Source organism: Podarcis cretensis (genome assembly GCF_951804945.1).
Source record: "Podarcis cretensis genome assembly, chromosome: 14".
NCBI classification, from domain to species: domain Eukaryota; kingdom Metazoa; phylum Chordata; class Lepidosauria; order Squamata; family Lacertidae; genus Podarcis; species Podarcis cretensis.
The window spans coordinates 36,851,759-36,865,415 of NC_137183.1; the positions used below are offsets into that span (position 1 = coordinate 36,851,759).

Here is a 13,657-nt window from a genome sequence, read left to right on the forward strand (position 1 = left end):
AAGGATTTGGGAACTCTATATAGAAAGCAGCAAGCAGTAAAGTTCACTGTGTTCTTTTAATTCAGTATAAAAAGTGGAATGAAACTCAAAAGTGTCTCATGGTGCCATCTTGGCTCATTAAGAAGTAGGTTTGTGCAGAATCGTGATAACAAAAAAATATATATTATGCAGCAGTAAAAAAGGGGGAGGATGTAAGTGACCAGAAGCTTTCAAGAAGAATCGCCTGAGCGTTTAAAGTTTCACTGCTTTTTGTGAAGTAACGAAGGTCACCTTTCCTTCACAGTATCCTACTCACTAAGTTCTCTTGTGCAACTATGCCTCTAATGCCTCCCATAAACAGAGCTCAGTGCCAGTTCTAAGCAGCCAGTGCGTCAAGGTTTTGCTTTCCAGCGGACAAAGACTCCCATTAGGTTCAGGTGTATTCACAGAGGTGACCACAGCCTGCAGGGCAATGGGAACTGGTCTCCAGCCATTTCATGATGTGCTGCAGGTGGCCACCATGACTGCAGCCCTGGCACCACACGAACAGACCCTTCACTACGTGGTGGCACACAGCACACATGCTGGCACACTGCCGACATCTGAAACGAGACCACAGAATGAATCAACTAAAAGAAAATGACTTATCTTAGCAGTCAAATGCAACACAGATTCTGGAACATAAGAATCCCAATGAGAGCTAATGTGATTACTGATGGACAAGGAGTAGGGAGACCCAGGTGCAAGTCCCTCACTCAGCCATGAAGCTCACTCATCCGAACTTACTTCAGAGGGTTGCGTGAATAAAATGGTGCATGGTCATGTGTGTGAGAGAGAAACATGAAGGCCAGCCTAAGCTCCTTGGAGCAAAAGTAGGAAATAATTGTAAGAAATACAAAAAAATAAATAAAATGTGAAAAGCAGTTGTAGTCTCTGCAGCTGGTAGGAGCATGGCTCACCTGAAATTATACACCAATTCATTTTTCACCACTATTGGGAGGTGCATTATTGGGATGCATAAAGTTCGCAAGAGGTATAGATATGAGATCCATTCTGACCCACTGAACCAGCACATCAGTCATGAATGGATAGGAGCCCATCAGGAGCTCAAAAAACCTCTGTTTTGCTGCCTTATGACCGCATTGTAATCAGGTGCCTGGGATGTCTCTGTTGGCTTGATGTACCATAAATTGAGGAGGTCTGTTCTAAATTTCTGTATTCCACTATACTTCTTAAACTGCATGGAAAAGGATGTAAGCAGTTGTGAAGTGATTTTGTTTCCCAGGAATTTTTAAAAAACACTTTTGCTACACCACTGTGTTGAACCAAAGGCGAGATGTTCCAGAAGCTCTGCAAACACCATCTTGGTAGTCAAGATAACGCTACAATTAATTAGTCGTTTTTGCAATAATGAGCTGATGTATGTTTATATTCACTTGCTCTGATATATGCAAATTGGCTTGCTTTAATGCTATGCTTATCTGTGGACCCTGGAATGCTGGGCTCTCGGCCCAGAGGGGAGCTATCTGTAAGCCTTGGATAACTGCTACCTATGGCCTCACCAGCCAGGTGTGATGGGAGGTTCAAGGTAAATTGATGTATGCTGCTTTGTGCATAAAGGATGTATATACACATTTGCTTGGGCGCTGACAAGTCATGACGACCTCTCACTGTTGTGGTGTCCATTCCGCATCTGTAAAAGCAGTGAGGCTCTGCACACTGTGCTGTAAATTTACACTTTTTAAAAATAAAGCACCCGAACTGGCCATTCTGGCATTTTTTTCATCCTCTTTTGGACATCCTTCAAGAATCAGTCCACTATCATAGGTCACATCATATGATCTTCTATAAAATGAGTAAGGCACACATAGCTTCAAAAGCCTTCATGTAATCCTGAGTGTGGGGTGGTAAAATGATTTTTAGCTCCTGGAAAACAAAATCACTTCTAGCTTCACTTCAGGAAGTATGTATGCAAAGTGCTACTTAAAAGAGGGTCAATAATTTAAGATGCTTTGCGTGCAGGCGATCCCAGGTTCAATCCCCAGTCCTGAGGGTTGCAAAACACCCCTGCTTGTGATCTTAGAAAGCTACTGCCACCAGAGTAAGCAATTTCAGATCAGATGAACAGTTGTCTGACCTGGAATAAGGCAGATTCATATAATTATTCCCAGCATGTCACAAAACTAAAACCTCTATCAATAAAAAACTAAAACTATCAATAAATTACAGCAAATCTAAAATTATGGTGTTCTCAAAAAAAAAAGAAGGAAACACAAATGGAGAATTAATGGTCAACCTATTGACCAGGTAGCAACTTTCAAATACCTGGGAATAACTTTTCAGGAAAGGGTCTTGTGGCACCAACAGATGAAAAACGCCATTGCCAATGCAGGAAGGGCCAGTAAAGCCCTTACAAGATTCTTTCATGGGAAAGGGGGAAAATACGTTCCGGCGGCCTCCCAGGTTTTTGCTGCAAAAATACTCCCACAACTCACTTATGGATCCCAGGTCTGCAGTTTTAAAAATTTTGCGCCTATGGAGGCATTTCAAACAAAATTCTATCGGTGTTTATTGGGGATCCCCCCTTGTGTATCTAATATAGCTGTCCGCTTAGAAGTTGGACAACCACCCGTTAACGCACGGCTGTGGATTCTAAAGATACACTACTGGTTAAAACTTATTTTTTCCCCGGCCGGTTTGGCTCCCTTAACACTCTTAGACACCTTTCATTCTACCTGGAAAGCTTCCCTGTTTGAAAAGATAAGAAGCTTGGGATTCTCCTCGCAGATCTTAATAGCGGCAGGATATGAGAGTGCCAGAAGTCAAGTGCTCCAACGCATTAGGGACATAGAGCAAAATGGATAAACATGCCACAATTAGAGACTTTGGGAGAGGGTTCTCACCCGCAAATTATCTGGCTGATTTACAAATACCTAAGTACAGACACTCCTTTACCCTGGCCAGATTCAACATTCTGCCCTCTGCCCTGTTGTTAGGCAGCTATGAGGGCAAACCATATGAGTCACGTGTTTGCCCATGTGGCTCATCGGAAGTGGAAACAAGTCTGCATGTATTGCTGCACTGTAGTTATTACGAGGACTTACGTCTGACCTTTATTGCCCCAGTTCTACAAAAGCTTAAAAATAAACCAGAACTCCTATGTATGAGAGCCTTGGTAGAAGATAAGGTCCCTGAAATTACGATCAATGTTGCCAAATTCTGTGTAGCCGCTATTAGGCGCAGGAAACAAGAGCTTTCCAATGTCAATATGCAGGCGAAGGCAAATATTTAATTTTATTTATGCTGTCTAATTTTAAATTGTTGTTATGGCCTAATCTGTATTGAAATTGTCCTTTGTTCTTCTGGTGTTATCTTTTGCTGACTAGCTGTACGAGTTAATCTGGTCTGTGACCGTTTAATAAACTTTGATTTGATTTGAAACCTCTATATGTGCATACATGCACACAGTGTGTCTCTGCACAGGCCGCTCACCTGTCACAAATCCAGCCTTTGTTGCTCATGGGTCTTTTGCAATTGCTGCAGTTGATGTGCAGTGTAGTGGAGGCCTGGTTGAGGCAGTTGATGGCTCTGCACGTGCTCAGTTTGATCACCTCATTGGAGATGTTCCACAGCTGGAAGCGCTGCAGCAAGTCAATGTATGAAGTGTACCAGTGTTCCTGTGGGGTTTTAAGGCATTGCACACAAGTCACTTACAGTATTCGTCTCCAGAAATCTCTTTCAACCTCTCTCTTGCAACTCAAACCCTTTATTTTATTGAAATACTCATATATTGCCTTTTCATTTTTTTAAAAAAAAGATGCACTCAAGTCTATGAACTCCTTTTTTTTTTTTAAAGAAGTCTATGAACAACTTCTAATGCAGGTGAAATAGAACGCAAAATTCATATGGATCTTCCAATGTTCCACAGATGGATATTTTAAAGTTGGCCCTGGCCCATCAAATTGGAAATAGCTGGCAGGTGTTTTGATAGCCAGACAATCTAGACCAACTTCACTTAATATACTACCACAAGCATTAACATGAAGAGAGCTATTTTATTTCACACACTTGCTGCCTTTCAGTAAACATGGAATTCAAGGTGGAGTATAAATGGATCCTGGGAAGACTCCCATCCAGGCCTTCACCAGACCCAGACCTCCTCATGGCCACTACCCATTCCACATGCCTCTCCTTCTGTGCCTGATCAGCACCAGCTCTGATAGAGACAGAGGATAAGTTGTGCAGAGCTTACTACTCCTTCTCCTTGTATCTCTTGCTGCTTGCTCCCTTGGGGAGGGCAGGTGAATAGGCAACAACAGTTAGGAGGAGGCGCAGCAGGATAGGAGTTTTTGTGGATTGGGATAGGCTCCTTATTGAGTGTGCAGCTTTCAGCAGGTATCTGGTAATTATGACCACCAATCCTAATCCTAAAATATAGAACAGGGAGGTACCTGTGCCTGGTCATCAATCTCCTTCCGGATACGATCCCCCAACACGATAAGTACAGACACCGCCATCTGCACATCCCCCTGCTCGGCATAGAAGAGCAACATGTCACGGACAATGGGGCTGAAGAAGTCAGCAGGCAGACGGCTGTCATACAGAGAGTGAGAGATGGAGATCAGGGAGAAAGATTCCACAGGTGTCAGCGACACAGTCTCTGCCTCATTGCCACTGACATGTGGGGAGTCTGCTTTGTCTTGTAAGTGATCCAGTGCAGAGGGATTGTCCACAATCTCATGGCGCAAAGGGAAGGCCTCCTGGGGAAGGATGTACTCTTGCTCCTCAGCTGTTAAGAAAACATGGACCCATGAGAGGGAAGGCAGACAGGGAAAAATAAACAATTCCACCCAACACAGAAAGGGGAACAGGAAGGACCACAGTTCTCAAGAGTATATATACTCACTGTGAGGATTCTCATGGTCTATCATGTACAGGTCATCTTCATCTCCTTCCACATCCCCAAGGAGATAATCTGCAGGGACATCACTGCCTTCAGTCTCTTCGTTCTCTAGACATCCAAGAGTAAAAAAAAGAGGGAAGCAGAAAAGGAAGTGAGAAACGGTTCTCAGGTTTCTATGCAGTGTTGGGGGAGAGGTATGTCACCACTCTCACCATCGTTATTGATCAGTGTGGAGGAAGAATCCATGAGGATGTTTTCAGGTCGGTTCTCTCCCTTGCTCCTCTCCATCCTTGATTCACTGCCTATCCCAGAAGGAATATCTTTCAAGTTAAAACTGGAAGGGAAACACAAATCTGTTTTACACCCAGGTAAAACCTGATGCTTCCAGCTTCCCTTCTACATCCTGGTACCCAAGTCCCCCACTGGTTGCAATTCCTGGTAACCAAGTAACCACACAAATATTGTATCATTAAGATTTTCAGTTCAATTTTTCTCACTGCTCACACGAGAACATACTGAGAGACCAGTAGCACTTCTGAACTTATCAGCAAGGTGCATTTTTTCTGCCCTGTTGTATGCCCTATTTCCAAGGGCTCAAGAGTAGAAATGCGAGTCTTCTCACTTTTATCCAGATGAACACTCTGCCTAATGCAAATGGTGCTGGTAATGTGTAAATGAGACCTCTCATGCAACCAGCCCACCTATATTTGCCACAGTCAACATTCTACCTCCCATCTCACAACCAAGATCAAGGATACTGAAGCCTTTTTTACCTGTTCATGAGTGGAAGGCTAGAACTACTCTTCCCAATGCTGTGATTAAGGTTTGAAGAGGGCACAGTGCTAGGGCTAGAGTAAATAATTCGGAGCATGGTCCATGTCTGAGCAACCTGAAAAATAAGAGAAAGAACAGAAAGAGTTAAACTATCAACAGCCACGTCTTTCAGCTAAGGAAAAGGAATAGAGGCAAATGAGACACAAAGAGTGAGGTATTGGGCTGGAGGCCACCACACACCACCAAAACAATTTCAGGTAATGTCTTATGGGAGAGGGGCTGAACATAGCCCTGGACTCCTCTTTACATGCCAGGAAACTCCTAGCTCTCTCTCAGGAATTTCAGGACTGAGACTTAGTTCACAGCAGAGGAATAACACATGCAACATCAGCCTCTACAACTGGTAAAGGTAAAGGGACTCCTGACCATTAGGTCCAGTTGTGGACAACTCTGGGGTTGTGGTGCTCATCTCTCTTTACTGGCCAAGGGAGCCGGCGTACAGCTTCCGGGTCATGTGGCCAGCATGACTAAGCCGCTTCTGGCGAACCAGAGCAGCGCACAGAAACGCCGTTTACCTTCCCGCTGGAGCGGTACCTATTTATCTACTTGCACTGTGTGCTTTCAAACTGCTAGGTGGGCAGGTGCTGGGACCGAACAATGGGAGCTCACCCCGTCGCGAGGATTCGAACCCCCAACCTTCTGATTGGCAACTGGTAGGAAGTATAATATCTCTGGATTGGTAAGGTCTCTTATAAAATACTACAAGTATAGACTTCTGCTCACTACACATTCTGCTTGTGCCACTTAAGGCATTAGGAATGGGAAACTTATGGCCCTCCATCAATTGCACTCAAGGCAGACTCACTGGAATTAAAATTAGTCTTGACTATTCATTTCAATGGGCTTATTCTAAGTAAAAGTTACTTGACTAGAGCCCCATGCGTTACTGGACAGTAACTCCCATTATCCTCAGCCACTGGCCACACTGGTTGAGGCTGATGGGAACTGGGAGTGCAACATCAGAAAAGCCATAGTCTCCCCGCACTTGACTTAAGGCTCTAATTCAGGCCCGTGTTCTGGCGTCATTACAAGCCACCAACCTCAGCAAAGAGACTTTTGGTACTCTGAGTTGAACATATATGCTGCAGGTTTGCATTCCAATACAATCAACCATGGCATCTCCTTCCTGGGTGCCCGCTGGGACTAGGTTATGTTGTAGCCCCCTCCCCAAATCTACCAAAGTATAAGCGAATAACTCCTGCACAAAGGGAGCCCTTACCTGGTTGCGCTTGAGCTCTTTGGCTACTTTGGCATTATGGTCACACAGCTCTGCCAGTGGTCTCCCTGTCAGCACATACTGCTTGGCGGTCCGCACAAACCAGTCCATGCTACCAGCATCACACTCTGTGTCTGCTTCAAATACACTTAGGGCACTGGAAGAGGAGATGAACTCAAACTGTTCTGTGGGGTCTAGCTTGCGCTTGAAGAAGATAGGATGGCGCCGATCACGCTTACGGTTAGAATCAGAGGAGATGAGGCTCTCCTTGGCAGCAAAAGCCAGGTCCCCAAAGAGGCTGTAACAAAGCCCCTCAGGGTTAGCCCGGTCAATAGGCTGGATGGCATCCTTGAAGATATGCTGGTAAAGAGTGCTATCCTTAGAGCCAGACAAGAGGAAGTAAGGATCGTGGAGATGACGCCACACAATCCCTGTGGTGACATCTTTGTGTTCCTCAAACATGGCAGAGGGGATGAAAGGCCGACGTACATCCCACACATAGATGTTGTGGTCCACCATCATGGAGCATGTGGCAATGTGGTGTTTGCATTCAGGCCGCCACTTGACCCTTGCCACAGAGGCTATTGTCTGCACACAGTATATCTCTTTGGCCCGGTTGGTGTTCATGTCCCAGACCTTTACCATCTTATCTCGGCCCCCTGTGGCCAACCAGCCCCTAGATGAAGAGAAGAGAAGCTTAAGTGGCCAGTAAACAGTTCAGCAACCACCACTTTTCTTATACATGATCTACACTGACCTTATACCCAGCTACCAACTCACAACACTGCTAAAGCATGAGGGGCTAACCTGTAGCCCTCCAAATATGTTCAACTACAACTCCCATCATGCCTGACCAGCAGTCATGCTGGCTGGAGTTGATGGGAATTGGACCCCCCATGTCTCTACTCCTGAGAGCTTATAGCGAAGTCATCAGTGACAGTGAGGGGTGGGGTGAGCACACATCCCAATCCTTGCTCTCACACACCTGTAAGTCTTCTTTTCTTATCTGCATGACAAAACCCTCATACATCCAAAAATGCTGTTGGGCTACAGCTCCCATAAACCTTAGCCAGCATGGCCCCTAGTCAGGAATGACTACAGCTAGACGTCAACAACATCTGAAGGGCCACAAGTTAGGAACCTGTGCTGCAGTTCTTAGCCTAGAATTTCAAATTTAGGAAAATAATTTATACAGCATACTAACAAAAACAAGTTCTTGGAGAAAGAGCTTTGAGTTTTCTAAGATGCATTTCTATAATATAATGCTTAAAAACAAAGCACTACACGGAAGATTTTTACTTGAGGAAGGCAATCTTAAGGACAGTAAGTTCTCCATGGCTGTCTAAAATAATGTTTAAAAATAGGAAGGGAAAACTGCATATTTAAGAAGGAAGAATGTTCCATGGGCAGGGAACAGAGAAAGATGAGCTACAGAACAGAGAATCCTAGTGCACAACGTGAGATGGTGCCAAAGGGAGAAAAGGAGCGTGCACAAGAATAAAGTGAGATGAGGATATGCTTGAAGACAAAGAACAAAATTTTAGTGCAGAATTCTAGCCCCTGCTGTCCATACCTGTCTTCCGGGTGCCAATCGCAACAGAATACGGGCCCATTATGGGCTGTGAACATCCTCTCGTAGCGGTCAGGCCGGCGGATGTCCCACAGCTGAACATTTCCATTCTCAAAGGTTGCAGCAAAGGTAAAGTAATCACGTATACTAAACTGGACGTCACGGACACTTTCTGATTGACCTGAAAGATAATGCAACAGACAGCATATTTAGCAAGTTTCATATCTGGCAGCTCATCTAGATGACGCTCACCATTTGTAATCATACTCTAGCACAACAGATTTCAGGCTCAAGGGCCAAATCAGATTCTCTCTCAATAATTTGGTCACATCTTGCTTTCGGCCCAGCCCCAACAAACTCATAGCACTGCCCTTTGACTAGGTGTAACTAGAAAAAAGTACTCTTGACCATTGCTGAGAGTGTTAAGAGTCAGGCACGGCAAATTCAGAAATGACTCCTTACCTGAGAATGTGCTAACAGAATCTTTCTTGCGCAGGTCAAAGCATTTCATGTAGCCATCCTGGGAGCCACTGAGAAGCATGTACACCTCCGTGGGGTGGAAACACACCTTGTTAACTGTTCGTTTGTGCTCGGTGAAGAGCTGGTCCTGCTTGTTACGAGATGGTTTGCCGAGGTTCCAGGTCACGACGACGCCATTGGTGGCTGCTGTGGCCAACAAGTTCTCATCCATCTGGTGCCACACCACGTCAGCACAGCTGAAGTTCAGGGATGGCTTGCGGCCAACACGCAAGTTAAGCTTCTCCACAAACTGGTCTTCTTCTATAGAGTAGATCTTAAAGATGTTACGCCCAGCTACCACTACCTGGGCAGCATCACGACATACACTAATGGCATTGGCAGGGGCATCCAGGTGGCAGAACATGGTCCGTCCAGTGATAGTATTGCCACCGAGGGCAGTGGTCACCCTAGCCATTTTCTCCATGGCTGCCTTCTGAGGGGCTCTCTGTGGTTCTGAGGGATCTCCCAATGACCACAGAGCAGGAGTGTCTACAGCTATATCTTAATGGACAACTTCACAAAATTAAACTCAATCTTGCAAGCTCCTTATCACTAAAGCTTCATTTTTAAAAAGGAATATTCAGCACTTGAAATAAGGTACTACCCAGAAATGGGCAGCATCTTAACACAAGGAAATGTCATGAAGTGATCACATAAAGCCAATGCTTACAGCTCCAGAGTTAGTTGCAAGCTCTTCTAATTTGCATTGAAAGCTTACTTGGCTTTAGGTCTACCTTGTGTGGAAATTTCTTTGTAAACCATCAAGCACTTTTCCTACTTTCAAGCAGACTCTTGACAGAAACTTTTCACTTGCAGGATAGCTTCTGGCCGAAGAAATTCAGCAAAGTTCTGCAATACAAGACAGAATTGTTCAGGATGCAGACCAACACACACACACACACACACACACACAGAGAGAGAGAGAGAGAGAGAGAGAGAGAGAGAGAAAATTAGTTAAGCAATAAACATCTCTCTCAAAGCATTGGACACTGAAACAAGACCAGTATCCACCATTATAGAAGTTGCCATTTGCTTCTGAGAAGAACCTGCATAAAAGAAACTGACACACCACTAAAGGCAAATGTTTTAATGCCTTTCATATTTTATTTATTTGTTGCCATCCGTCTGTCTCAAGAGAGATGGAGTGCGCCTCCGGGGGGTGAAGTCAAACTGCTGGAGAATCACAGCACCTGCCGTGGCTGCAGAGACCAGCAATTAATAACTGCTACCCGCCCCCATTCTTATTGTTGCATTAGCAGCACCAAAGTGACCTCCCTGGGGTACAAGCCTGGCCAGTGTGCACTGAGGTCCTGGACTGCCCAGAGGACAAGACCGCCCTCTCTGCCTTGTTGATGTGGTCCAAAGGGAAGCAGAACAATACATTTGGCACCAGCTTGGCTGCAGGAGTTGCCATAAAGTGTAGAAGACGACATCCCACCAACCGCCTTAGGGACTCCACTCTGGATTTGTGTAGGGTTTACTCCTTGGCCTTTTCTTTTCCCAAAGATGTCCTGCAAGGCAGCAGGTAATTTATTTATTTACTGAATATCCTCACTTGAAACTAGGGCTGAAAACAAGCATTACCACCCCAGTTGAATATATTGCTGGGAGAGATCAATTTTAACTGGGAAGACTGACAGTTAATGGCACATGTATTTTTATGATCACCCACACTAACCTTTTGCCCTGCGCTTTCCTGGTCCATGTCCAGGCACTTTTTTTTCTCTGCCACTTTCCCCAGCAAAACCCAATCCGTACCCCTAAATCGGAGCAAACGGCAATTCAGGTTTTAAGTGGATTCAGCACTAAAGAGCAGGTTTTTGCGGCTTGGACAGGAAGCTTTAAATTGTGGAGCTGTGCCTAGAAATGCAGAGCAAACGTTAAGTGTGGAAGAGTCCTAAATGTAACACGAGTCTCCTTATGATGCAATACATGTGCAGATCTGGACCACCGCTTTAATGGAAAGTGAACAAATTATACCTGAATGCTACACTATCAAAAAATAAAGCACAACTTTTTCTGAAGTTTGGCATCCGTTTATTGAATACATCAAATTAAAGCAACATGACCAGCAGCCACCCTCTTCTCACGGTTTCCTTTGGAAAAAAACTATTATTGGATAACACGCCTATGAAGAACAATAGTCTGGAATTATAATGCTATTTTGTTGTAATACGACCCTCCTCTCTTTTCCCTTCTCTCCCCACCCCCTTTTCCCTATGTCGTTGTGACCAATGGTTTTTTGTGTATTGGAAATGAAAGCAAAAACGACTACCAAAAAATAAAACAAAAAAGCCAAGACCACAGATTAAAGTTTGCTTTAAAACTGAGCTTTGGTTAATTTAAAAACAACAACAAACAAACCCGCCATGCAATGTATTCAGTCCAGCATTTCCTCACCCTTACATGTCTCGGGAGCTCCAAAAGATGCGCTGCATATATAAATACGCAGCAGTTTTAGTCCCGCGCGAGGCCTACGCAGCCTGGCCTGGCTTCCCTCAGCCTTTCACGGGCGAGCGCCGGGCGAGGCGCTGAGGGAAAAGGCAAAAGCAAACGGGCGGCAGCTCACCTGGCAGCGGGCCGAGGCCGCCAGGCCAACGGTTTCACCGAGCGCTGCTCCCGCGGCCACTCCTGGCGGGGCCTCCGTCCCTCAAGGCAGCCGCCTCTCCTTCCGCCGCGGAAACCCGGCCCGCCTCGCCCGGCCCCTTCCGCCACCGGCCAGGCCGCTCCGCCCTTGCTTGCCTTCCCGCCTGCCGGCCCCCCCCCCGGCCGCGCCGCCTTCTCGGCCCTTCGCCGGCGAGCCCGCGGGGCGTTGGGCGGGAGGCTTCACCCGTCGCCCCCGGCTGCGCTTTCCCGCAGGATCGCGGGCGGGGGGCGGGGAAGTCGCGTTTTTCAATGCTCCCGTGTATTTTATTTATTGATAATCCTGCATGTAGAAAACTAGCACGGCAGGGAGTGGTCGGGGCTAGAATCGTTCTCCCTGACATGCTGCCTTTCTTTTTTTTCTTTGAAAAACATGCAAGCCTTGAAATAGAATCACCCCATCCGGAGTACGAAATCTAACTGTCCATTGGTTTTCACTGGTTTTACAGTTGCCACATTTTTGGTACTTGGATGCAATCCCCGCCCCAGGTTAAAACTGGGTTTACTTGGTAATTTCGTTGTTCTGTATGGGACAATGACAATAAAGATTATCGTATATAATGGTTGCCACCACACTGGATGAGAGCCTGATGGAAAGCTGTAAGGTACCTCTTACAGTTGCTTCTGGACAATGGTCACGCTTTGGAACACTTCGCCCCTGCCATCTCTGTCCGCTGTTGCTCCACCTGTATCAAGGAGTTTTTGGTTCTTCTTTTCTCCCCTGAGATTCTGTTGCCCATATTCTGACAGAGTGGGAGATCAACACTGCACACAGGTGAAAGGCCTGAGCTTTGTATGCAGAAGATTCTAGGTTCAATCCCCCGGCATCTCTAGGCGTAGGACTGGGAGTCGCACAGTTCTGAAACCCTGGAGAACTGCTGACAGTCAGTGTAGCCAATACTGAGTTAGATGGACCAGCCTCCATCCTAGTCTGACTTGGCTTCCTACCAGACTTTTAGACGACATCTGAAGGCAGCCCTGTTTAGGGAAGCTTTTAATGTTTGATGTATTACTTTATTTTAATATTGTGTTGGAAGCCGCCCAGAGTGGCTGGGGAAACCCAGCCAGATGGGTGGAGTATAAATAATAAATTATTATTATTACTATTACTATGTTCACAGGGCTTCAACACTCCAGGGGGACATATCAGGGAAATGCTGCATCCAAAATAGTGGCTTAATTTTGCAAGGAACCCCTTAGCCCCTTGCATTAGTGTGCCCCCTTATGCATACTGGGAACAGCTGTCATTGTGAGATCCTACAGTACACATTTTTGTGTAGGCAATAATATGCAAACCATGCATTGACATAGGCAGGGAGGGGCAGCTGCCCCCTCAAATCAATAAAAATCAATAAAGGTACATAACAAACTGAGGTTCTGCCTCCCCAACAAAAGGCCTGCCCCTCCCCAACAAAAATCCTGGCTTCACCCGTGAAACCGTGTGTGTATCATCACATGTGATGCTCACAGATGCGTGTTTCCCACTGCATGGGCATTCATTTGGAAGTTGCACGTTCTTTCTAGCACAGAAAGTCCTCCTTTCCCCCCTTTTATATAAATGTTTTGTGCAATATGTGATGTGGCCCTGTTCTGCTGGGGATGCTGTACATTGAGCAGTAGGCTGGACAAGGGCTGCATACACATAAAATATTTAAAGCACATTACTTTTCCAAATAATCCTGGGAACTGTGGTTTGTTGAAGGTGCCAGGAATTTACCTCTGTGAGGGCTAAACTACGGTTCCCAGGATTCTGTAATAATAATAATAATAATAATAATAATAAGTAGAAATAAGTAATGCTCTTCAAATGTATGATGTGGACACAGGTGTCTTACAAGGCACCCGCCAACTTTCTGATTCAGCCCTGTGCTGTTAGATCTTGAATTTGCACAGGTAAGGTGGTCAGCTTCAAGTATATTTTTATATACATTACCATACAATGACGTGGGTGTAAAAAAGTAAATCAGATATTCTGTATTTTTAATTTTTTTAA

General features: G+C 45.4%; 1 protein-coding gene across 3 annotated transcripts; it reads right to left on the reverse strand.

The window, feature by feature from the left end:
* Positions 1 to 37: 37 nt before the first annotated feature.
* WDR24 (WD repeat domain 24) lies at positions 38 to 11,736 on the reverse strand. 3 transcript variants are annotated; one of them, XM_079952495.1, is made up of 10 exons: positions 11,591 to 11,736; positions 8,965 to 9,870; positions 8,506 to 8,683; positions 6,936 to 7,608; positions 5,656 to 5,771; positions 5,095 to 5,216; positions 4,886 to 4,990; positions 4,431 to 4,768; positions 3,472 to 3,656; positions 38 to 581 (listed from the first exon to the last, which is right to left on the reverse strand). In XM_079952495.1, the coding sequence occupies exons 2-10, from the start codon at positions 9,443 to 9,445 to the stop codon at positions 413 to 415; spliced, it is 2,367 nt and encodes a 788-aa protein (XP_079808621.1). In that variant the 5' UTR covers positions 9,446 to 9,870; positions 11,591 to 11,736; the 3' UTR covers positions 38 to 412. The 3 variants fall into 3 exon arrangements, with proteins under 3 accessions (XP_079808621.1, XP_079808622.1, XP_079808623.1); XM_079952496.1 differs by lacking the exon at positions 11,591 to 11,736 and adding an exon at positions 11,422 to 11,548; XM_079952497.1 differs by lacking the exon at positions 11,591 to 11,736 and adding an exon at positions 11,428 to 11,537.
* Between the last annotated feature and the right edge of the window lie 1,921 nt (positions 11,737 to 13,657).